Consider the following 27,185-nt stretch of genomic DNA (forward strand, 5'->3'; position numbering starts at 1 on the left):
GGAGATTTTCATGTTCTGACTTGACTACTTTATACAATAATTACTCTTCTGATTATCTATTACTGTGGAAGAAGTCACCTTCAAACTCAGTACCCTAACTTAAACTAACATCAATCATTTCATCAATCAGGTTCAGGTGTTTAGGCTCAGCTAGATGATTCTTTGGTTCATCCTTTTTAAATTTTTTTTAAAATTTTTTGTTCCGGGGGATTGAATCAGAGGCTCTTCACCAATTTATACCTGAAGCCCCCCCTTTAAATTTTTTTTGTAGTTGTATATGGACAGGATGCCTTTGTTTTGTTTATTTTTATGTGGTGTTGAGGATTAAACTCAGTGCCTCATGCATGCTAGGCAAGCGCTCTGCCGCTGAGCTACAGCCCCAGCCCACCCTGCAGACCTTTTTTATTTTTTATTTTGAGACAGGGCCTCACTAAGTTGCTAAGGCTGGCCTCAAACTTGTAATCCTCCTGTCTCAGTCTCCTGAGTCACTGGGATTATAGGTGTGCACCGCCATGCCCAGCAGCTAGATTGTTCTTGCTTGTGGCCTCTCATAGATTTATAGTAAGATTGTGACTGAAAACAAAATAATTTGAATGCTCAGTAATTAACATATATGACATTTGGGCTAGGAATACTAAAAAGTTGGGGCTCCTGTGACATCTGCTTCTATTGATGGATGGGCTTTCTATATGAATTCTCTTGCATGGCAGCTTCAAGGTAGGTAGATTTCTTACTTAGAAGCCCAAAGTTTCAGAGTGAGTGGAGAGTGTATGAGAAGGAAAGTGAGACTGAGAGCAACACACACATAGGAGCTAGACCACCTTTTCTGACCTAGCCTTACAAATCACATCAATTGCTACTTTTTGTTCTTTGAGATAGTACCAAAGGTTCATGTAAATTCAAGGGGAGGGAACATAGATGTCATCTCTTGATGAAGTGTGCTAAGGTTCTAGGATTGAAAATACAGTTGGAGTCCATTTTTGGAAAATACAATCTGTCTCAAATACTAAGAAATCTGTACTATTTTTGTACCAGGGATTGAAGCCAGGGGTGATTAACCAGTGAGCCACATCCCCAGCCTTTTTTGTATTTTAGTTAGAAACAAGGTCTCACTGAATTTTTTTAGGGCATCACTAGGTTGCTGAGGCTGGCTTTGAACTCAGGATCCTCCTGCCTCAGCCTCCTGAGCTGCTGGGATTACTGGCATGTGCCACCATGCCTGGCTCAAAATCTGTACTTTTAAGGTAGCTTCAGCTACAGGGAAAAATCCTGTCCTTGATTTCTGGGAGTTCAAGAGGGCATAAGATTATGATTGATTTGACCAGTTTTTAGTAAAGACAGCCTTTCCGTAACTTTCCTGAAATTAGATCAAAATTCCCCATTGTTGTCTAACCATCTGGGTTTTTAGTATTGGCAGTTTCACTGGAACCTGCATAGGACTTCTAATTGCATATGAATTTTTTTTTTTTTTTTGGCAGGGGCTGGGTGACAGTCTGGAGGAGTAGAGAAAGGCACTGACTAAAATATAGATGAAGAGATTTCCCTGTCATAAAGAGGGCACTCACTGGACACTCTTGGCAGAATGTTCACCTAGAAGGGAACAGGGGAGGCAGCAGTGATCTGAATAGCTTTCCTAACTTCTTCAATGAATTTTCTTAAAAATGCAAAATCCTCTGGGAGAGAAAACAAGGAGAGTTGATGGGAATTATTTCATAATGATTCAATAAACATTTTTGAGCATAGTACTAAGCATCAGGACTTCAATAATTAAGTTGATTTCTCTTTTTTTCTTTGACCAGAGGGACAAGATGGATTGGAAAATTCTAGTTTCTAAGGATTTGTTTCAAGAGGCTTGTTGTGAGGCCAATTCATAAATCTTTTCAGAGTTGAGCTTTGTTCTAAGATTCAAAGACTCCCTGAGCTACCAGGAAGTCAAAATAAAAGGGTCATCAGTGTAAACCCCCTCCCATTGGTCCACCGATCTGTCTTAGGGCCACCTGCTACTCATCTATCCGGTGTGGTGTGTTCACTTCTTTCTGGTTCAAACTTCTTCCCCAAGGGACTTAGCTGCAGTCTTTTTCCAAGAATGTCAGTCTATTTTTTTCCAAATAATGAAGGAGGTATTTCAACGCCCTCTCCCGATTCTGACCTCTATCAATCCTCACATTGACCCAGACTGGAGCAGAGGTTTGAATGAAGCCTAGCAGATTTTGGGGAGTCCTAAGAGATGGAAAGCGATATGAAAGGAGAGGAAAGAGGTCTAGGGGGTTATTTGGCTTCGTGGGTCCTCAGTTCCTTCAGGGTTCCCACTTTACTGGGCCCATACTGGCGTGAGATCAAACTGTTTGCGGAGGCACCAAGAACAGGACTAGAGACCACACCGCGAGGGAATCTAAGCTGATGCTCCTGGCTCCTGCCAGGAGCAGGCAACCTCTGCCGTCCCGTTTAGGCAGCGCGGTGGCGACCCCAGAAGGTCTGGCCAGGTACGCCAAGACCTGGTCAGGAACAGAGACAGGCAAAGGGCCGGCGACCCGCCCGTGGATAGGAAGGCGACAGCTGGCCACGCCTCGGCTGCCTGGTCTGCGCAGGGCGCGGCTCCGCTCAGCAGGGGGATGAACAGGTGCGCGGGCGGGGGGCGGTGCTTGGGGATCCTGCGCACTGTGCGCGCCCCTCCCCCGCGCAGCTCCAGGCGCAGTCCCAGCCCCGGCGCGAGCAGGAGGAGGAGCTGCGGCGGCCACGGCTACTCCAGCAAGTCCGCGGCGCCACGGTAACCCGCCGACGGCGCGGGCTACTGGTACCCGCGTGGAGGAGGCGCAGGCGGCCCTGGGGCAATGGAGCCTGGTGACACGGCGCGCCCGGGCCCTGGGCGGGCTGTCCGTGCGCTGCGGCCACGGCTACTGCTGCTACCACTGTTGCCGCTGCTACTGGGTCGGGGGCTGCGTGCTGGGGCCGCGGCCTCCTCTTCTGGGGCGGCGGCTGAGGACAGCAGCGCCATGGAGGAGCTAGCCACTGAGAAGGAGGCAGAGGAGAGCCACCGGCAAGACAGCGTGAGCCTGCTCACCTTCATCCTGCTGCTCACCCTCACCATCCTCACCATCTGGCTGTTCAAGCACCGCCGGGTGCGCTTCCTGCACGAGACCGGACTGGCCATGATTTATGGTGAGCACCCCTGCCGCACCCCCCACCCCCACATCCCTCCAGCAGCGGGGCCCCTGCGCTCCTCCCAGCGCTGCGCGGTGCTCCCCCTTCACTTGCCAACGTGTTTGGTTTCTTTTGCGTTTCCCGCTGCGACGATGTGAGCTCCCAAGGTCAACTGTCTGCCTTTTCTGGCTTTCTACTACCGTTAAAAAGAATTCCACCCCGTTTCGACGTTTCTTTACCAGGGACCAAGGAAAATGAAAGGCATAGAGATGGCCCAGTTCCTTCCGCCCGGTTCTGTCTCTGTTGCGCCCCTCTCCATCACCCGCCTCCCCACCCCAGTTCAGATCTACATAGAGTGTGTGTATGGGCCAAAGGTGGTTGACTTTTTGGGAGGCCACACCACGTAGGGGTGGGGATGAGGGCTGAAGGTGTCTCTGCTTGGATATGGGCTGGCCCGGCCTCTTATTTGCCACATCCACAGTCAACCTAGGTAGGCGCCCACTTATGAGGTCCGTGTTCCCAGGTCTCTTGTTAATAATAAAGCCAGAACATTAAATGCTGTGATAGGTGAGTTTGGTCCATAACCCAGAGTGATGGCACCACCGTGTTAAGCTTCTAGACTGGAGACAAGTTCACGTCCTTCTCTTAGATCCCAGTGGGAAGTTATACCTAGTTACTTGCTTTTACTTAAGCAGAGAGGAGCTTTTGTATTCCTAAAATGGTAACATGGAACAACTTTGAATATACATTTCTGAGTGTGTGAAGAGGAAAAGTAGTGGTTTTAATTTGAGAGTCAACCTGATTTTGTCGTTAAGGATGGGCTGCTGCCACCATCCTTTTCTGGATTTAACAGGACACTGTGTTATATGCGTGGTGGTCAGTATAAATCTCCTGTTATTATGTGGATAACAACACAGCAATAATCTGAGTCATCCCTCTCCTCTATACCCCCTCTTATTCCCCCATGATTCCAAACTAGAGCCACATACATGTTCTTTTGAATTTAATTCAGTGATGTTAAAGCCCATGCTGGCATCCTCCAGTGAAATAGGTGAACCACTTAATGACTGTTCCCAAGTAGGAACGTTTTACTTCATCACTTACACTGAAAGGATTTATTCACTCAATTTCTATCCAGGGTTTCCTGATAGAGTGGAAAGCAGACACCTTCATATATATATATATATATATATATATAATTTTTTTAAAATTTGTGGTTGTAGATGGACAGAATGTCTTTATTTTATTTGTTTATTTTTATGTGGTGCTGAGGATGGAACCAAGTGCCTCTTGCAAGCTAGGCATGCACTCTACCACTGAGCTAAAGCCCCATCCTTGACACCTTAATCTTTAATGTGCAAATTACCCTTGGCCCTGGGCATTGCTTCTCCTGGTTCTTGGTTTGTTGCTGACAGCCAGGGCTCATGACCTTTTCAGACAAATTTTGTTAAGAGGCAAATGCTTTCAGGAGCCCTCCAGCCTTGAAGAAGTAATGGCTTAAGCAGGTCTTGAATCAAAACAACCACATCTAAAATGAAGTTAGTTATCGTACATCATAGATTTCAGGAGAGACTTTGGCCTCCATACCTTCCTGTTCTTGAGCCCTGTGCTTTGGGACACAAATGACTGATGTGAGGGTGGTAGGTAAGCCTAGAGAATTCCTGAGTAGGGAATTAAAGCATGTTGTCATTTCAGGTGATTGACTGAGAGCCATGTTGCAAAGAAAGACTACCTTTATATGTATGTAGATAGCCATGAAAAAAAAATATATTTATTTTATAGGCCCCAGATCCATCTCCTTAAAGGACAATGTGCAACAGAAGTAGATTTGACAGGCTCATAAATGCATGTGCTCAAGTGAGGATTTAAAAATATATTTTCTGAGGAGTACTCCATGTTCTTAGGGATTTGGTCACTTATGTTAAGGCTTAAAAACAACAGTGGAATTTTCCTTTGCTGATATATACTGGTTTGTGGTGTGGGGACTGAGCCTCATGTATGCAAGGCAAGTAATCTACCATTGAGCTATGCCCCCAGCCCTGCTCCTACGTACTTTAAAAACTCACCCTAACCTGTTAGTCATTAGGGATGTGCGCCTGTGTGTGTGTGTGTGTGTGTGTGTATGTTATGGACAAGGCAGCATCATCTTATAGCATTCCTATGTCATTTTGTTCTATATGTTCAGTTCTTGGTGTTACTTTTAAATGTATCAAGAAATTTATTTTGTCAATGTGTAACATCTGCGAATGTCCCAAATATTGATATTTTGATTTGCATCATTTGTAATCATAAGAAAACATTTTTCTTTTTCTCTCAGGGATATTTGGTCTTCTGTTTCAGTCTCCCCCATCTGAATTCTAAAGTCATCTGATTAGCTAATTATTCATTATATACTGCAGATTATTGGCATGGGGATTCTGTTAAAATTCATTTTGATAATATTTTTAAAATTATCTATTTAAAAAGGTGTGCAACATGATGTTTTGATATACACAGTGAAATGATTACTACAGTTAAGCCAGTCTTTGAACGTTTAAGTGAATGCAGTACAGATTTTTCAGGACTTCCCCTTTTAAATAGTAAGAAATCAGATTTTTATTTCTTGATATCAGTAGAGGAAGTGAGTAATTTTTCAATTGGCTTTGAGTAATAAAGGACAGAAAGACCTAAGTAATCATTTGTTAAGTATCAGCTGTGCGCTTGGTACTTGTTAATTTCTGGAGGCAAACAATTAGATTTTTAAATGTTGGTAAATTGTTTTAAGTCAAAGAGTTCAACTGTGAATTTTAAAATGCTTTATGTTGAAAAAAATTTAAAGTATAATTTCTATTTATATTGAAGTGATGCTTCAATTTGAGAGGGGTGTTGTTAAATATTTAAAAAATACATATAAGCTGGTATAATCATAAACTATTTCTGGAAGGGCATGCAATAGACTAGTAATATTAGTTTCCTTGGGAGGGAGGAACTAGCTGGACATGAGATAGGAGTGGGAGGGTGATGTCACTGTATACCCTTTTATGGTTTTTGGTTTTTGAACGATGGAAGTGGAATCACCTGATAGTGTGTCCATGTCTCCATTCTGTGTCACTTGTGATGGTATTTTAAGGTGTTCCTCAAATCCCTCAATTTCACACCCACTTCCCCCTGTTTAAATCACATGTTATCATTTTTCTGTGCCCTTTCAGTTCCTGAGATGGAGATAAAATGGGGCAAGAGTTTCCTTCCTCTCCTCCTTATTATTCCCATTGTCCCCAGGGAAGAGCTGATGTTTACTTCAGGAGAGGTATGCCCAAATAGACCCTGTTGTAAATGCTTGCTGGGATGCAAAGGAGGTGAGAACAATAGGAGACATGTTGTGCAAGCTTAGCATTTAAACAGAAAGGAACTCCTCTAATCAGCAAGGTACAGTTCTAAGCTCTTCTGCTAGACCATAGGTGGAGGCAGCTACAAGAAAAGAGTCCCTCCAGTGAGGTTGAAAGCAGCCCCCAGACCCTACCATGCCAGCTGCAGGCATGGGGCAAGGCATCAGTCTGGCACCAGTCTAACCTGTTTTGTCAGGCCAGGGAGCTCCGAGCTGGCTTTGTATGTGATTGAAGTGGCATCCTATAGTTACTGAGCCCCGCATGTCTGCACAGCAGAAACAGTAAGTGGTTGAGGTATGGAAGGGTGGCATAAACAGGCTTTGTCAGTAAACTGTGATTCTCTCTTAAGTGTATGATAGTTCTACTTCCTCCACGATATTTGTTTTTTTTTTTTGGTGACAACTGATATGGGTTCAAAATATCCACAAGACCCCACCACCTGCTTCTCACTTCCCCTTCCTCCACTCCTATCAGTTTTCTGAGGACTTGTTGATTTGCCCCTCTGGGTTCTGTGGATCCTGGGCTCATTGCTGCTCTGTTGCTGGGTTGGAGCTGGATTGCTAAGCACAGCTTGGGAGTGGGTTCCTAGGGTAAGTCTCAGAGGGGAAAATATAATTCTTTGAAATAACAAGAAATTAACATTTGAGCCTGTGAATAAACATTTTAGAACCACCGTCTTCCTGCTTAATCAGAATTCCTCCCCGTCCTTTTTAAGGAGCCCCTCACTTTGGCCCCCATTTGGGGCAGCTATGTATGGTCTTGCTTTGGTATCTTTTACCTCTGAATTCAAATGGTAGTCTTGTTCCTTATAAAGCTTGAGCCTTTGTTTCCTCTTTGGGAAAATGTAGATAATGTTACTCAACTCAAAGGATTGTTAAAGTATTGTTGAGATATTTTAAAGGGTCAAGGGTAGTGTCTGGCACTTAAGCACTTGGTAAATATTAGTTCCCATTCTCACTTTTGACTTTGTTCATTTTTTTCTGGTGTGGGGATTGAACCCAGGGCCTTGTGCATACAAGGCAAGCACTCTACCAACTGAGCTATGTCCCCAGCCCTCACTTTTGACTTTGTGATTCTTTGGCAAGCTATGCTACTTGAGGTTTGTTCAGCAGAGGCCCTCTGTGATTTTAAAATGCATTAGGACACAGTGGGAGTGAGGAGAATTGTGTGTTTTTGGTGGCCTATTTATTAATACCTAGAAAAAGATCTACAATGTACCTACTCCCCCCTTTTATCCAACAGTTTCAAGACTTGCACTTTATCCTTCAGAAGTACTTGCATTGTATTATATAGACAGCTGTTTTAGTCAGCTTTTTCACTGGTGTGACCGAAAGAGCTGACAAGAACAATTTTAATGGAGAAAAGTTTATCTATTGCTCAGGGGTTCAGAGATCTCAGTTCATAGATTGCCGGCTCCATTGCTCTGTGCCTAAGGTGAGTCAGAATGTTAGGGCAGAAGGTCATGATGGAAGAAATTATCTCAGGACATGACAGTCAAGAAGCAGAGAGTGAGTTTCCCTCACCATGGACAAAATGTATATCCCAAAGGCATAGCCCCCAGTCCTCCAGCCACACACTGCCTGCCTATAGGTACCACCCAGTTAATCCATACAAGTGAATTATTGTGTTAATCAGGTTGAGGCTCTCATAACCCAATCATTTCACCTGTAAACTTTCTGCTTTCTGACATTGTCTCACACATGAGCTTTTGGGGGATACCTCATACCCAAACCATGATAACAGCAATATTAGTTTTAGCAGTAAAAATTTGGACTACTTGTCAGGAAAGGACTGGTTAAATTGCAGCACATTCACATTAAGGAATACTATGCAGCTGATAAAAAGAGGTGTTTTGAGATGTGTGTGTGTTTTTTTTTTTTTAGAGAGAGAGAGAGAATTTTAATATTTATTTTTTTTAGTTTTTGGCAGACACAACATCTTTGTTTGTATGTGGTGCTGAGGATCGAACCCAGGCCACATGCATGCCAGGCGAGTGCGCTACTGCTTGAGCCACATCCCCAGCCCCTTGAGATATTCTTTTAAGGCAGCTGTTCATATAATAGTGGTATGGGGAAATAAGGGATAGAATATTATGTATATCATCTTCTTTGTTTTTCCAATAATTATATGCTATATGAACATAAACAAGGATGGTTATCCTTTGGGAGTAGGGCCAAATGTTGGGAGAGAGAGTGGGGAGATGTTACTTTTTCTTTTACGTTCTTCTGAATGATCTGAAATTTAACATTGACACATTACTTTTGCAATTTTTGTTAAAAACTGTGGTGCTGGGGATTGAACACAGGGTTTGCAAATGCTAAACAAGGATTTACCATTGAGCTACATCCCCAACCCATTAATTTTGCAATTATAGGTTGTTTTAAAATAAAGTAAATAACTTATGCAGCAAAAAATGCATTAGAACTATGAGTTGTATGTTTGGGCAGGATCCTCTTGAATAGTATAATGTTCTTTCTAAAAAAGTCTCTGGGCATAAAGCATATTTTTACTTATTTAAAAGTTATAAATGGAAGTGAGATGTTTTTGTCTTAAAATTAGAAAAATGGTATTTCCTGAAAGCATTTGTTAGAGCTTGTAATCAGTGGAGGGTTTGGTATTGGGGATTGAACTCAGGGGCACTTTACAAATGTGCTGCATCTCCGGTCATTTTTATTTTTATTGTTTTTAATTTTGAGACAAGTTCTTGCCAAGTTGCTTAGGGCTTTGCTAAATTGCTGAGGCTGGCCTTGAACTTGGGATGCTCCTGTATCAGCCTCCTGAATCACTGTGATTAGAGGCATGTGCTAGAACTTGTAACAAGTTAACCTTTTTGGAATTTTTTAATTAAAAAATCACCATTTGTACTCCCCACCCCAGTGATAACTGATTTAGGCAGGGGTTTTCAATGAATTCTAGAGTTAGAGGTGAAAGTTTGTTAGGGAACACAGTACTTGTATGGAGTTGAGTATTACCCCACAGATCACTTGTCTATTGCAAAGGAAAGAAGTTATCTTTACAACGGAGAGGTTTGGTAGTTACCATCTTATAACCAAGTCATCAAATTTATCCTGACTCATCATGGGACTATCTGGTATTATGTGCCCTGTGATACGATGTAATAGGAAGCATACAGCTTCACCTGTGTAGTGTTATTTCTCTGAATGTTTACTCTGAATCTCATCAAGGATTTAGACACAATTTTCAGTTTACAGGAAATACAGGCGATAAACAAGTTATAGAACAATGAGAAAACAATCATACAAATCCAGAATATGGGACAAATTTTCGAATCCTGCTCTTTTAAAAAAGTCAGTGTCAAGGGAAATAGAGTGTTCTAGATAAAAGAGACTAAAGAGACATAACTAAATGTAGCACAGGAACCCTGATTGGCTCCTGGTCCATGAAAATGAACTATAAAAGATGTTTTGGGGACAGGGCTATTTGAATGTGGACTGGGTATTAGATGATACGATATTAGGGAATTATTAGTATTTTTCTAAGGATAATTCAGGTCGTGGAGGAGAATGTACTCTTTCTTTGGAGATGTAGGTTAAACTATTTAGTGGTGAACTATATGAGTCCTTATGCATGCAACTTTTCAGAAAATTTAGTCAGAAAATATACCACATTTATGAGGAAAACAAATATGACCACATACTAGGAATTATTAAATCTATGTGATGGGTGAAAGGGTGTGCATTACCTTCTTGTTTCAACTATTCTTCACGTTTTGAAATTTCTTAGTAAAATAGGTTGGGAAAGAAGTTAGCGGCCCCCCCCCCCCCCCCCCCCCCCCCGTTAGCTCACCCTTCAGGTGAGGCTGTATACTTCCTGTTACTTTCCTTATCTTTTTGACACTTATCAACACTTTTTGACTAGATGGGCACTCTGGCACACACCTGTATTCCCAGCAACACAGGAGGCTGAGGCAGGAGGATATCAAGTTCAAAGCCAGCCTCAGTAACTTAGTGAAGTCCTAACCAATTTAGTGAGACTCTGTCTCAAAATAAAAAAATAGAAAGGATTGGGGGATGTGGCTCAGTGGTAAAACACCCCTGGGTTAAATCTTTAGTACCAAACTAACATTGTTTGACATTAGTTTACATGAGATAATACTATTCTTAACTGACCTGATAATAAGTGACTTCTTTTTAATTTCATTTTTTGTATTGTTTTCAAGTCCATTTGCTTTACTGACAAGAGAATATATGTTTGGAGACTTCTGGCTTTTAGTTAAAGCATTATACTTGGCTTTTAGTCAATGCAGATGGTTATATTCGGGTAATGCTAGTTGTTAAAACAAACTAACCCCATTTCAGTGACCAAAAGTAATAGAAATTCATTTTTACTCATATCATGGGCCATTGCAAGGGACTGGTAAGTGGTTCTTCATATTGTGATTCAGAGACCTGGTACCTTCTATCTTGTGGTTTCCTCAGCCCTCAGGGCTTTGGAATCCTCCCCTTCCAGATGATGAATGAGGAAAGGAAAAGAGGACCAAGTGGGAAAGACACATGTGCTAAGTGTGGAAATGTTGTATGTTTCTTTGTCCACTTCCGTTGGACAGAATTTAGCACAAGGCCACATCTAATTGGAAGGGAGCCAGGGAAACGTAGTCTACTTGGAGGAAAAGGAACATATTTGGAAAGCAGCCAGCCACTCTGTTGCAGTATTTGATGAATACTTTGTCATACGTAATCCAGAAAAGATAAATAGGTAGCAGCATTTGTGTGTAGTTTATTTTTTATGTGTTGGTTGCTGATAAACTAAATTCTGTATTTTAAACAATCCAGTTGGCAGAGAGTATTGTCTTTGAGTTTATGAAATTGTTTTCATGGTTCCACTTAGTGATGCTATTCGAAGTGGTCCCCAAACCAGCAGCATCAATGTCATTTGGGAGATTGTTGATAGTGAAAAATCTTGCCTCCAACTTACCCAGACATTTTGGGTAGGGCCCAGAAATTTGTGTGTTAACACACTGCCAGGGTTTTTGCTTGTTTTCATTCTGAAGTCACAGACTTACTGGTATAGAATAATTTAAAAAAAAGACTTTAGTTTCTAGGGCAGTTATTAAGTGCACAATAAAATTGAGCAGACAGTATAGAGATTACCCATATATTCCTTGCTGCCAAATGTGCATGACCTCCCCAATCATTGGTATCCCCACCAGAATGGTGGGGATAGATGAACATATATCAACATTATTACCCAAACCTGTAGTTTACATAAGGGTTCATTCTTAGTATTGTACATTCTATAAGTTTGGATAAAAATATTATAACATATCCATAATTAATACATCATATGGAGTAGTTTTATTGCCTATAAATCCTCTGTGCTCTGCCTGTAAATTTATATTTCCCTCCCTCATCCCTCTACCTCCTGGCCACCACTGATCTTTTTTTACTGTCTTCATAGTTTTGCCTTTTCCAGAATGTTATATACTGAGAATCATACAAAATGTAGTTTTTCCATATTGGATTCTTTCATTCAGCAATGTGAATTTAAGCTTTCTCCATGTCTTCTCATGGCTTGATTCATAGCTCATTTCTTTTTTAGCACTGAATAATATTCCATTATCTGGATGTACCAGTTTACATTCACCTACTTCCTGAAGGACATCTTGGTTGCTTCCAACTTTTGGCAAATCTGAATAAGAAAATGTAAACTTTTACTGTTCAAATACATTCACTATGTTTTTCTTTTGTAATAAAATGATAGTGCTCAACTGTTTATTGAGCATTTGCTATTATATCCAGGCACTCTTTTAAGTATTTTACCTACATAGAGTTACTAAACCTTCACATCAAATGTGTTGAGATTGTATTATTAGTCGCATTTTGACAGAAGAAGAAATTGAAACTTAGGTCGAGTATCTCCTGTGGTCACTGTCACAAGCTTGAAATTTGGAAGTGGGGGTTTATTAAGGCATGGGATCAATATGGCTTAAGAGGCATTTGACCAGGATAGTTAGTGTAGAGCCTGAATCCTGCTCCATTACCTGTTTCTAGGAGGTCTCGGGGAAATTTATGCCCAGAGTATAAAACAAAGCAAGGTAACTTTTATGTTAGCTGAGGCTTTAGCCCCAAACTCCAGTGCAGAACTACACAGAGTGAGGTTGACTGATGTTGAAGACTCAGTTTTCCTATGCTAGATCGGGCTGAGGGCTCTAAATCCACGTGGAAGCACAAAGCCTGCTCCTTTTCAGCCCAAAGATCATTATTCCAGGTGTTACTCCATTGATGACAGACGGCTACTAGTATTTTATGGGAATAGAAAAAATGTTAAGAGAAGTGTTCAGAGTGGCTGCCCCAGGTCTTCTCAGGTAGAAGGAGTTGCTTAAAAGCTTTCTCATCTCAACCACAAAAATAGGATCCTAATTAGAATAAATTTTACTCCGTGTATATACAATATGTCAAAATACACTCTACTTTCAAGTATATCTAAAAAGAACAAATAAAATTTTTTTTTTGGAACTGGGGGTTGAACCCAGAGGCACTTAACTACTGAGCCACATCCCCAGCCCTTTTTATATTTTATTTTGAGACAGGGTCTCACTGAGTTGCTTAGGGCCTTACTAAGTTGCTGAGGCTGGCTTTGAACTCAGGATCCTCCTGTCTCAGCCTCCCAAGCTGCTGGGATTATAGGTGTGTGTCACTGTGCCCAGCTAAAAAAAAATTTAAAAAGCTTTCTGAGCTCTATAACTTGCTTTTATGGAGGTGGATAGGGTGGGGCCTGTGGCTTTCTTTTGGCTGTCTTCTCTTGCTGTGATATTTGTGCCTGGTGTATGAGAATCTGCTCATGAGCTTTTACAAAATACATTAAAATGTAAGCCCTGGGCAGGCATGGCATATCTTTTTTGTTTGTTACTATCTCTCCAGCCTCTAGAAGTCTGCTTGTCACATTGTGCGTGCTCTGAAATATTGTTCAATGCATTATTTTCTGCAAAAAAATAAGGTGCTCTAATGCCATTTAGCATTAGGTCCTTCCTTCAGGTTCTTGTGCCTTAGATTCACAGTGATGGTGAAACTTCTGAAAAGGAAACCTTTGTGTATGAAAACGTCTCCCTGAATTGAAGTGGACTGTTTAAGGAAGGAAAATGAAAGGATATGTAAGTATATGAATATCCATGTTTGTAGAAAACTGTATTTGGCTGATGAACCACATGGCGTTTTCTTGTCTTTTTTTTTTTTTCTTCTTTTGGACATGCATAAAACTTCAACTTAACCTTAACCATTTTAACAACAATTTAGTAGGGTTTGTAACATTCATACAGTTGACCCTCACCACTATTTCCAAAATTGTTTCATCTTCCCAAATATAAACTCTGTATCCTTTAAGCAACAACTCTCCATTCCTCTCTCCTAGTCACTGACAGCCTGTAATATACTTTTTGTCTCAAGGAATTTGCCTGTTTTGGATATTTTATGTAAGTGGATTCCTCTAATATTTGTCCTTTTATATCTGGCTTATTTCACTTAGCATAGTATTCTCAGAGGCCATCTCTGTTGTATAGCATATGTATTAACTTCACTCTTTTCTATGGCTGAATTATATTCCATTGCTTATATACATACCACATTCTGTTTATTCATCAGTTGATGTACACTTGGGATATTATAAATTATGCTGCTATGGGCATTTACACACAAGTATCTGTTCTCCCTGTTTTTCAGTCCTTCTGAGTATCTACCTAGGAGTGGAGTTGCTATGTCATATGGTAGTTCTGTTTGAATTTTTTTTGCAGTACTGAAGATTGAACCCAGTATCACTCTCCCACTGAACTACATCCCTAGCCCTTTTTATTTTTTGTTTTGAGACAGGGTCTCCAGAAATTTCTGAGGGTCTTGTTAAGTTGCTGAGACTGGCCTAGAACTTGTGATCCTCCTGCCTCAGCCTCCTGAGTCATTAGGATTACAGGTGTGCTCCTACCACACCTGGCTGTGTTTGATTTTCTGAGGAACTGACAAACTGTTTTTTCATAGCAGCTGCACAATTTTGTATTCCCACTGCAATGTACAAGGATTCCAGTTTTTCTCTATTATGTCTAAAAATTGTTATTTTCCATTAAAAAAAGAAAAACAGTTATAGCTGGACACAGTGGCACATGCCTGTAATCCCAGTGGGTTGACAGGCTGAGGCAAAAGGATCACAAGTTCAAAGCCAGCCTCATCAGCTCAGCAAGGCCTTCAGCAATTTAGCAATAAAATATTTTGTTTCCAAAATAAAAAAAAAGCAAAAAGGGGACTGTGGCTCAGTGGTAGAGCTCTTGCCAAGCATGTGTGAGGCCCTGGGTTTGATCATCACCACTGCATAAAAATAAATAAATAAAGTAAAGGTTTTGTGTCCATCTACAACTAAAAAATCCCCCCAAACCAAAAAGGACAGGGAATGTGGCTCAGTGGTTAAGTAATCCTAGTTCAATTCCCAGTACCAAAGTGAACAAACAAAAACCAATTATAGTTACCCTAGTAGATGTAAAGTAGTATCTCATTGACTGATGATATTGAATATCCTTTCATATGCATATCTTACTTGGAGAGATGTCTATTAAAGTCCTTTGTTCATTTTTAAATTGGTTTAGTTTCTTTGTCGTTGTCCTTATTGTTGAGTTGTAGGAGTTCTAAATATTAATCCCTCAACAAATATGTAATTTTCAAGTATTTCCTCCCATTCTGTGTATTGCTTTTTCATTCTATCAGTCTTATCTGCAGGGAAAAGCCTATCCTAAAACTCAATAGTATACTAACATTCTGCTCTTACAGTTTGCCCCTGTCCCTTTATATTATTATTGTTAAATTTTATATCTTTATACGGCATGTGCCCATTAACAGATTTATAATTATTGTTTTGCATTTGCTTTTTTAATCATAAGAGAAAAAAAGCCTTACAAACCAAAAGTTTAAAATTTACCTATTTTTTAATGTGGTACATATATACACAATGGAATATTACTCAGACATAAAAAAGAATGAAATTATGGCAGTTGCCAGTAAATGGTTGGAACTGGAGACTTATCATGCCAAGTGAAATAAGCCAGTCCCAAAAAACCAAAGGCCAAATATTTTCTCTGATATGCGGATGCTAACTCACAATAAGGGTAGGGTGGAATACAAGTTCATTGGATTAGACAAAGGATAATGAAGGAAAGGGAGGGGGATGGAAACAGGAAAAACAGTAGAATAAAATGGACTTAACTTTCCTCTGTTCATATATGAATACATGACCAGTGGAAATCCACATCATGAACAACTGCAAGAATGGGAAGTGATACTCTATATATGTATAATATATCAAAGTACATCACATTCTACTGTCATGAAAAACTAAAAAGAACAAATAAAAGGTGAATTGAAAAAATTATCTGTTTTTGGAAAACCAGTGTTTTTTTCTTCTTCATATGACTTTGAGTTACTTTCTAGAGTTCTTTCATTTATTCAGTTGAGAAATCCTTCAATATATCTTATAGCACAGGTCTAATAATAATTGACTCCCTTACCTTTTGTTTATATGGGAATTTCTTCTTTATTTTTTAAATTTTTTTGTAGTTGTAGATTGACACAATGGACTTTTATTTTATTTATTTTTATGTGGTGCTGAAGATCAAACCCAGTGCCTCACATGTGCTAGGCAAGTGCTCTACCACTGAGCTATATCCCCAATCCCTCTTCTTTATTCTTGAGGGCTAGTTTTGCCAGATACAGAATTCCTGGTTGACAGAGGGTTTTCCCTATTTGATTGTTTATTTATTTATTTATTTTTTTACTTTTGGTACTTTAAATATTTAGTCATCCCACTTTTCTTCTTTCTTCCAAGGCTTCTACTGAGAAATCAATTTTATCATATTGAGGATCCTTTGTATGTAGCAAGTCACTTCTCATTGCTCCTTTTTTTTTAAAAAAGTATTTCATGGATGTTTATTTATTTATTTATTTATTTATTTATTTACTTATATGCAGTGCTGAGAATTGAACCCAGGGTCTTTCACATGCTAGGCAAGTGCTCTACCATTGAGCCACAACCCCAGCCCCTCATTGCTACTTTTAACATTCTTTCTTTGTTTTCCATCAGTTTGATTATAATGTTTTCCAGTGTGTATCCCTTTGAGTTAACCCTGCTTGGAGATATTTTTGAGTTTCTTGTATGTATAGATTCATGTATTTCATTAAATTTGGGAACTTTTCCAGCCATTAGGTCTTCACATATCCTTTGTAACCCTTTTTCTTTCTGTTCTGGAATTTTCATGATGTGGATGTTGGTTTGCTTGATGTTTTCCCACAGGTCTCTTAGGTTCTGTCATTTTTCTACATTCTTTTTTTCTTTCTGCTTCTTAGACTTGATCATTTCAATTGTCCTATCTTCTAGTTTGCTAGTTCTTTCTGCTGCCTGCTCACATATGCTGGTGAGCCACTCTGGTCAATTTTTCATTTAAGTTACTTTACTTTTCAACTCCAGAATTCGAGTACTTGGTTTCTATAATTTCTATCTCTATCAATATTTCCATTTTGTTCATACATTGTTTTCCTGGTTTCCTTTAGTTCTTTATTCATGATTTTCTTAAGTCCTATAAGCAAAAAAGATATATGCCTTATAGTTGTACATATTAGTGGGGCTCATTTTGACATTCATAAGTGCATTTAACATAATTTGCTCCCATTTGAATCCCCAATCCCCACTACTTCCCCTTTTCTTCTCCCTCTCCCTGGTCCTCTTCTCTACTCTACTGGTTTCTAATAGTTTTCCTTCTATTTTATTTTATTTTATTTATTAAATAATTTATTTTATTTATTTTGATACTGGGAATTGAACCCAGGGGCACGTAAACACTGAGCCATATACCCAGCCATTTTTAAAATGTTTTATTTGAAGACAGGTTCTTGCTAAGTTGCTGAGGCCTCATTAAGTTACTGAGGCTGGCTTTGAACTTGTAATTTTTCTGCCTCAGCCTCCCAAACCACAGGGATGAGAGGTGTGTGCCATCATGCTTAGAATGTATTGTTTTTAAATTGGTACATTACAGTTATCTTTAATCATATTTAGATTTAAAGTTTTGCCTAATAAGTCCAGTGTCTTAACCTCCTCAGAGATGCCTCCTGTTATTTTTTTTTCTCTGAGTGAGCCATTCTTTCCAGTTAGCTACTGGTTTTTCATCTTCTAATGATTTAGAACAAAGCCTACTGCTTCTCTGCCATGAGTGACAGAGTTGGGCACCTTGAGTCATTTGTTTGTGTAATTCCCAAATAGGTTAGAAAAAAACAAATGCAAAAAATTTCAAATCAGTCTATTTTGCTCCCTCTGGAACCAGACACCAGGGCCCTACACAGGCAATGTGGGCTGCTGTCTTTTGGTTCTGCTACTGAGCTAGGGACAGGGTGAAGAAAGGAGCAAGTAAAACGACACAAAGCTTTTCTACCATTTTAGAGTTGGCTTGTTCTTGAGTCAGCTGTAAACCTTTTACTGTTTCCCAGGATCCTGGCAAAATTAGTTCTGACAGTTTCTGCTTGTTTTTAAATGCTTCTGTGGAAGGATGGAAATTTGGAGCTGACTATTCTGCCATTTTGCTGTCACTCCTTACCACATGGTATTTTTAAAAATTAAGATTCTGTATATTTTCAGAGGCACTACCATCTCTGGGGAAGAATAGTGTTAAGCCTGGTGTTTTGTTAAACTTGTTTAACATGTTACTAAGATAATAAGTGTCATGGGGTATTCTATTGAATTTTGCTGTAGGCTCCTATCACATTTTTGCTAAGAAGCTGCAAAGTGAGAAACTTCTAATTAGGGTGTCAGTTTAGATTTATACCCAACAAATTTTCACTTCTTATCCCCTTAATACTTCCCTTACATAAAGATACATACTGAGTTATTAATGAATTAATTCTCAGATTACTTTGTGTTAAGAGAACTAACTAGGTATAGCAGAGACTGCAGTTACCTCGTAGTATACATTCTCCCTTTCCTTGTTCTATCAGAATCCTGAGTTTTAGCTCGACATATTGCTGTGCAACGAAAGCACAATATTTCCTGGATTCTCTTGCAACTAGGTATAGTCATATAACTAAGTTCTAGGCAGAGGTAGAAGGACAAGTGTTGAGTGAGGTTTGTATAGAGTATCCTTAAAGGGAGGAGCATGCTCTTGTTCAGTGTCTTCTGTCTTCTTGGAGTATGGGTATAATGGCTAAAGCCCAGCAGCAGTATTAGATCAAGAGATAGCCTTGGGAATGGAAAACACTTCTGGCAATGCAATAAAATAGCACTAGAGCCTCCGGCAGCATACAGCTACCATTCCGGGCTTGGATTGCATACTTATGTACTTCTTGAAAGTGAGAGAGAAATGAGTCTGTTATTTTCTTCTGAACTTAATTGTAACTTAGACACCAGGCCCTGAGTTCCACTTGGAACTTAAATGTGACACACAGGGATGTTTGTTTTTCCCCATAGTTTTTATTGTTGCTTTATAGTTGTACATAAGGATGTGATTTGTTGTTATATATTCATACATGCACACAATATAACAGTATAATTTGGCTGACATCATTTCCCCTTTCCCCATTCCCCCTGGTCTTTTTCTTCTACTGGTCTCACACAGGGCTGTTTTGAGGACCCAATACAGATGTTCATACTTACTATGGATATGACACTACTTGGGATTCTCTGGGATGCCAAAAAGTAGGCAGTATAGGTTCAGAGAAAGGGTTTAAGGGAAGGGTTCAGATTAAAATGGTACTGTAAATTTATTTGTTGACACTTTGGGGCACCTGACAACTACCTACACGTTAAATGAAAAGAATCACAGAATTCAGAAGCATTTGTACTCATGGCTATGACTTATTACAGTGAAAGGAGACAGCAGAATCAGCAGGGGGAAAAGACATAATGAAGGGAATCTGGAAGTGTCTAGGAGTGGGCTTCCAAAGTTCTTTCTTAGGGGATTGAGAGTGAGGTTGAACAGAGCAAACTACTTCTTCCAGCAATTAATTACAACAACATCCTCAGTGTTTCTCTTTAGGGAAGCTTGCTTAGGACTCAGGCTTTCTTATTGGAAGCTTCATAAGCACTCTTACTGAAACTTCTGATATCCAGAAAGAAAGCAGATGTTCATGCTGGTGCAGTGTGGTGCACACTTGTAATCCCAGCAAATTGGGAAGCTGAGGCAGGAGGATTCAAGGTTCAAGGCCAGCCTCAACAACTTAGTGAGACCCTGCCTCAAAAAAGGGCTGTGGTATAGTTTGTGGTAAAGCCCTGGATTCAATCCCCACTGTCCTCCCCTAAAAGAGAAAGCAGGTGTTCACTATAAGTCAAATGTATATGAACAGTCTAGTCAGGCCATTATAGCAAAATTAACAGTGTTCTAGATACACAAACCAACCTTATCAACTGTGTGCATAGGATATATCTCACAGGCCAGGTATCCAGGCGCTGTTGCAAGGATTAGTCATATAAGCAGGCCTCCCTAGAATTAGTAACACATGGCCTGTTATACTAACTTTTTCCTTTAGAGTAACGTGTGCTGTCAACTGCTTATTAGCTTTTTGTGTTCTTGAGGCTTCCTTAGGTTTATATCCACACCTAATTTATTGTATTTATTTTATTTATTGTTTTGGTATTGGGGGTTGAACCTAGGGTCTCTAAATTGCTGAGGCTGACATTGAATTTGTGATCTTCCTGCCTTGGCCTCCCAAGTTGCTGAATTATAAGCATTTGCCACCGTGCCCAGCACACTCCTATATTTTTTAATCATTACCTTCTTAGATTTATTAATTTTAGTTTTGCAGTAATCACAATTAAAATGGACTTTCTACTTATGACATACAGTTTTATGAATTTTAACATATGTTTAGATAGGTAACTACTACCGCATCCAAGATGAAGGCTACTTTCATGCTATCAATTCACTCAAGCAATTGCTGTAGTTTTTTTTTCTTTTCAAGTATGTTATATAAATGGAATCATACAGTATAGCATAAGGCTTTTGAGACTCACCTTGTTGCATCCATCTATCCAATAGGTCATTTTTATTGTAGTGTGAGATTGCACCTTATGGATATAGCATTGTTTATTTATCCATTTGCCAGTTGAAAAATATTAGAGTTGTTTACAGTTTTTGGTGATTATGAATTGGGCTGCTATAAACACTATTGTATAAGTTTTTTTTTGTGTGAATGTAAGTTTTAATTTTTCTGTGGTGAATTATGAGGAATTGGATTGCTGGATTATAGAGTAAATGTGCTTAATTTTATAAGAAAACAGTCAAACTTTTCTAGAACAGTTGTACATTTCATCAAGCACATGTGAGAGTTCCTGTTGCTCCACATTTTTTTTCCCAGCACCTGGTATTGTCAAGGTTTTTCATTCATTCATTATTCCTGTATTGGATCTTCTGACTCATGAATCTATCTTTTCATTTACTTAGGACTTCTTTAATTCATTTCAGCAGTGTTTTCTAGTTTTAAACACACAGGTCTTGCACATATTTGATGGTATGTGTTTAACATTTGTGATGGTGGTGTTATAATTGGTATTATTTTTATAATTTCAATTTCCAGTAGTTCATTGCTATTATATAGAAATACAATCAATATTTTTTTTTGCATAAGGATCTTGTATCCTGTAACTTGGCAAAGTCAGTTTTTAGTTTTAGTAGGTTTTGCTTATTCTATCAGATTTATACATAGTTACATCATATGTGAATAAAGACAGTTTTACTTTTTTCTTTCTAATCTGAATGTCTTTTTTTCCCTTGCCTAATTGCACTGGATACAACCTTAGTACAGTGTTGTCTTAGAACTGGTTTGGGAAGTCTGTCTTGTTTCTGATTTTAGAGGAAAGCCCTCAGTGTGTGTTTCACCATTAATGTTATACATGCCCATCATCAAGTTGAGGAAGTCCCCTTCTCCTTCTATTCTGCTGAGTGTCTTTCAGGAATGGATATTGCAATTTCTCAAGCGTATCTCCTTCTATTGTTTTTGTTTCGCAGGGTAGAGATTAACCGTGTTATGCAGGTGCTCTACCACTGAGTTACGCCTCCATATCCTTCTGCTTCTGTTGAGATAATTATACAATTTTTCTTTTTTATTTTGTTAACATTGTATATTATACTAATTTTTGGAATAACAAACCAACCCTGGATTCCTGGGATTAAATCCCACTTGATTTTAATATATTGTTAGAATGATTTACTCAAGTTTTATTTGGATTTTTGCATTTATGTTTATGCATGACATTGGTCTGTAGTTTTCCTGTCATGTCTTTGTCTGTTTTAGTGTCAGGGTAACACTAGCTTTTTTTGGATCAGTTTCATTTGATTGATTATTCTCCTTACTATAGGTTATAGTTCCTTTTTGCATGCCTTCTACTCTTCAATTGGATTCCAGATGCTACAAGTTTTACTTTGTTAGGTGCTAGACATTTTTGTATACCATAAATTGTCTTGAATTTTATTCCTAGCTGCAATTAATTTCCTTTGAAATAGTTTAATTATTTGGGGTCTTGCTTTTATGTTGGGTTACGCAGGTCTAGAACAGTCCTCAGTCTAGGGTCAATTATTCCCACTGCTGAGGCAAGACCATCTTGACTATTCTACCCAATGCCCTATGTGTTGTGAGTTTTTCCAATTTGATTGGTAAGGACAGGCAGTCTTCTGAGACCTTCGTGATTGTCATGAAGTATTCTCTCTAATCCTTTCAGTTAGAATGTTTTTTCCCCTTATCTGCATATGATAATCTCTCCTGAATACCTGAGGGAGAGATTTTCTATGTATCTCCAGGATATTCTCTCTGTGCAGGTCTATTTTCTGGTACTCTCACCTTTGAATTTTAACTGCCTTTGTATCTAGACTCTCAACTTTCTCAATTAGAGAGGTCTGCCAGAATTTGCCTCTGTTCCCCCTCTTTTTTCTTTGGGCTGAAAAGTCTCTCAAGGCAGTAAGATGGGCAACCAGGGCTCAACTCATATTTTCTCATCCCTCAGGGACCACTGTCCTTTATTTCCTAATTACCACAATCTTGCAAACCATTATTTTATGTATTTTTGTTGTTGCTGCTTATTTTTATTTATCCTAGGCATGAGGATAAATCCAGTCCCTATTTCTGTCTTATCTGAAAATAGAAACTTTAATTCTATAAAAGAGTTTGGATCTCTCTTCTTTTTCATACACATACACATTGTCTTTTGATATTTATCTTTTTTTGTGCTGTGGCCTTGTGTGTATGTATATGTGTCTTTATGTAGAATGTGTGTTTAAGCATGTTTCTATACACACTGCCGCATGCCTAAAACATGCCTACCATGGATTTTCTTTTTCTAGTCTAGGACTCTGTTGGCTGCTGTACATTTTTGCTGCTGAGAGAGCTGGGAAAAGAAAAGATTGCATTGATTCATTAATAGAGTAGGCTATGAATGTGCCAGAGTGATTCTCAGTAGTATGAATAAGAGAATTGTCTATTTTCAGTGACATGTTGTGCAGATTCGTTATGGTAGCACTGAAGAGAGACACAGACAAGATGGTAAAACTGCAGTGATTTTTATCCATTGCAGGGAAATCTGGTAAAGAATAGAGTTCTGATGTGGCAGATGAAGTCCTCCTAGTCCAGTCAGGAAAAAAGAAGTAGGTAGTTCAGTAGGAGACAACTGTTAACTAAGGCATTGAAAGAGCTGAGAAGTCACATAGAGTGTTGAAACAACTTAGAGAGGAACAACAACAGACAGCCACTTTCACCCTCCCAGCTAACACAAGGAGAAGGTAGTAGTATTTATTACCAGAGCCCAGGAATGAGGTCACCTGGCAGGGACCGGAACCATGATGAAGGCTGTATGGTGAGATATGGGATTTATAGAAAGGGCTCTGTGGTGGGAGCTTCAGCCATGGAGAATGAGAGGGAGGGAAAGAGAAGAGGAAGAAGGAGGAGAGGGAAAGGGAAAGATATAACAGCCTTGATCTCTCCCTTCTTCCCACTCTCTAGTCTCTCACCTGTGCCTCTCATGGGATGAATCTAATCTGAAGCTACTTGGAAGGGCATGTAGAAATGTAGTTTGCAGGAATTTCCCTGTCCCTTCATCCCTTCCCCTCTGCAACATGTAGCAGAGTAAGACAGTGTACAAAGTACATCTGAGTGCACTTAGGCCCAAGACTGGCATGAAGGTCTGTCCTCAAACTGAGTGCCTATTGTAGGGTGCAGTATATCCAATATTGGGGCACAGCCCAGAATAGAGGGGAAATGTTGTATGATCAGGGTCAAGAATAATCCATATCCCTATCAGCAAATTCTTCTAGAAAGGAAATCAGGTGCTGAGGCACAAGCTGAAGATGCTATGGGAATATATGCTAAAGGGTAAGATGAGGTAATTATAATATACATTTGTTCATGTTTAAAAGATCTAGCATATGCTTTCGAAACTTCACATAGACTATTTTGTAAGCTTACCCATTAGTGCTATTTTATTGAGTTCATATGTATTTGGGGAGAGGGGAGTGGTTGTATATAGGAGGGAAGGACCCTTTTTATAGTATAGCAAATATTGTAATTTAATGCTTATCATTAATCTTTGTAAGTAAATTGGTATTTCTGTAACAATGTCTTTTTTCACAGTGATCTCACCAGAGATACCCTGGCAGTCTCAGGCCCCTTATGGATGAGTTCAGCCAGGGAAACTATGCCTGGGGAAGGTACTAATCTCTTTGAATCAGTGTTGTTTGTCTTTATAGTGATGTTTCTTCAATTCCTTACAATTCAAGCAGTGCTTGAAAAATTCCTTATTAGACTTGGGTTTCTGTAAAAGACATTTCCGTGGGAGTAGGGCAACCAAACTGCTGCTGGGTTCTCATTCCCTCCTATTGGTATGGAAGGCCTGGCTGAGCCAGAGATGCAAGATCATAGTGGGGTTGGAGCATTTTTTTCCACCTCAAAAGGGCAAATGGATAGCAAGTATTGATGTATTACAAGACCATACAAGTTAATGAGAACAAGTGCTGTCTTTAATGGGAATTACGACTCAAGTGAGAATTACTTGTTTCAAACTGATCAGAATCCTGAACTGGCTATTAATACTATAGGAATTTCTAAACTTTCTATGTATGTCTGATAAACAAAGTGTTTAGTGCATTACTACTTACTATATTATAATTTACTTGTTATAGTTTTTAAGTATTTCAAATATCCAGTCCTTGTGGGAAAAGATTTTATATGATATATAAGTACACTTGAAAAACTAGTAAATAGACATCTGGTTTTAGCTCTGAGATGTCATGCATGCAGTTTTTATTCTTCAAACAAGAAAAGGCTGGACAAATAGCAAATTAATGACTTTTGTTGAACCCAAAAGAAAACGAGTTTTCAGGCAAACAACTGACCCCAAATCATAGGAGAGAGAGGGGAAATCTTAAGGAGAATCAGGACCTGAGCATTTGCTTGCCTGGGACAAACACTGCTGAATGGCACATACTCCAGTAAGAAGATTAAGCTAGAAAATTTTAACAATTTGTCAAAAATTGGGCGGTCATAGGTATAGGGGGTTCTCACCCTCTTGCAGGCTTTTCTTCCAGGATTTCTACCACGAAGAATCCTGACAAAGTTTACTCCATATGGTGACTGGGGTAGGAGAAAAATAGCCACTGCCAAATCTGCCCAGAAATCACTCCCAGTCCCCCTAAGGAACAAAAGTTTTAATCTGTAGGAAGAAGGATAACCAAAACCAAGGGCGCTGGGGGACATTGTATGTGGGATGGGACAATAGGAAAAACAAAGAAGCTCTACTCTTACAGAGGGATAGGAATTACCTGCTAGGCCTAGCATAGCTCATGCAGGAGGAACAAGACCCAGGTTCACAGTGTCTGCCTGATATTGAGCATCAATTGGAACATCAGGGAATGTGCCTACCTTCTACTTCTCCACTACTGAGCTAACAGGCATCAAGCAAAAACTGTAATGGAATATAGCTTGGAGAGCTACAGGAGAGAGATGGGCAACAGTGAAAAAATTCAGAGCCATTGGAGAGACTCAGAGCCAAGTGAGGAGAAAACATTGAGAAAAACCTTGCAGCAAATTACTGTACTTCATAACAAGAAGGTACCACTAGAGGAATTTGAAGGCTTTTGTGACCTGAATGTAACCATAGAAACAAAAACCTTCAAACCCAGCCTACCTCCTAATTATATTGTCACAAACAAAAAAGAAATCTTGAACAAAAAAAGAAATGTTGAAATAGTCTTTAAGGCTTTATGACGTGTGTGTAGAACTTAATAATATATTGTTTAGTCTTGCCTATTTTTGCCCTTCTGAAGTCTTTTTTGCAATATTTTGAGCCAGGGTCTTGCTATGTTGCCCAGGCTGTCCCTGAACTCCTGGGCCCAGAACATCTTCCTGCCTCAGCCTCCTCTGTAGCTGGGAATACAGGCATATACTACCATGCCTGGCTTTTTTTCATATATGTATTTATAATTTTTTTTGAATAGGTAATACATTTACATCGTCCACATATAAAAGGAAATTTAAGAGGAACGTAGTGAAAATGGATACTCCTTTCCATTTCTCCTTGACATTATATTTAATGTTTGTTGTTCTGTTGTTTGTTTATATAAATATAAGCAAATATAAATACATGTGCTAATGCCCACCTTTTCTCTCACAAAAGATAGTGTGCCATGGGTTCTGTACTGTACCGTGTGTGTGTGTGTGTGTGTGTGTGTGTGTGTGTGTGTGATTTAAGTTGTCCAGTTAGTGCAAGTAGTTATTTCTCATTCTTTTCTTTTATAGCTGCACAATGATCTGTTGTGTGGACATGCCATACTTTTAGTCCGTTGTTGCTAGGTGGAAGGGTTTCTAGTCTTATGGTAATCAAATAGTACTGCAGCAGATAACCTTGAACATCTACATATACTGATATATCTGTGGGATAGATTCTTAGATATGGGATTGCTGGATTAAATGGCAAACACATTTGTAATTTTGGAGGTTATGGCTTGATTCTTCTCACTAGAGATTATATAATTTTTTATTTTCACCTTCAGTGAATAAAGGTGCCTGTTTTCCCATGGTCTTGCCAGTGGGTATATTGACAAACTTGGATTTTTGTCAGTGTGAGAGAATGGTATTTCAGAGTTGTTTGAATTTGCTTCTCTTACAAATAATGAGTATCTTTTAAAAAGTTTGTCTCCTTCATATTTTTCAGTGAATTGCCTACTTAGTTTTTTTTTCTGGTTTTTTCCTATGATCTTGACCCTTTCTTGAATCTAAAACTTTTTGTACATTAGGGAGGTTAGCCTTTTATCTGTGATAAGTTGCAAATATTTTTTTCAGTTTGTCATTTGTTTTTGCTTTGCTTATATATTTCCCCTCTTTGTTGCTATCCAGTAGTTGAAATGTTCCATTTTTTTAAAAGAGATGTTTGGACTTCATGACTAGAAAGGTATTCCCCAAATGACTACTACGTGTCCCAACACCATATAGATCCCACTGATTTGGTATAATTTCTCTATCATATAAGAAATACTTGCATGTATCTATAGACTTTCCATTCTGCTCCTTGTTATGTCTCTGTGAATTAATACTGCAGTACCAATCACTAAGGCTCTTAGAATATATTTTTAAATCTGGTAGGGTAGAGTCCTCTCATTACTCTTTTGTTCTTTATTTTCCTGGTGGTCTTGTTGGTTTGAATTGGCATGTGACTCTAAAATCTCCT

The 27,185-nt window shown here is 39.2% G+C and overlaps 1 protein-coding gene across 1 annotated transcript in view; it reads left to right on the top strand.

Annotated features, from left to right (window-relative positions):
* The first annotated feature begins 2,651 nt into the window (after positions 1–2,651).
* The window catches only part of Slc9a7 (solute carrier family 9 member A7), a 140,414-nt gene continuing 115,880 nt past the window's right edge, over positions 2,652–27,185 (top strand). The window contains exon 1 of the mRNA XM_040276594.2: positions 2,652–3,159. Coding sequence (XP_040132528.1) covers positions 2,832–3,159 — 328 coding nt within the window. The 5' untranslated portion in view covers positions 2,652–2,831. The remainder of the gene's footprint in view (positions 3,160–27,185) is intronic.

Source organism: Ictidomys tridecemlineatus, chromosome X (assembly GCF_052094955.1).
Source record: "Ictidomys tridecemlineatus isolate mIctTri1 chromosome X, mIctTri1.hap1, whole genome shotgun sequence".
Classification (NCBI taxonomy): Eukaryota; Metazoa; Chordata; class Mammalia; order Rodentia; family Sciuridae; genus Ictidomys; species Ictidomys tridecemlineatus.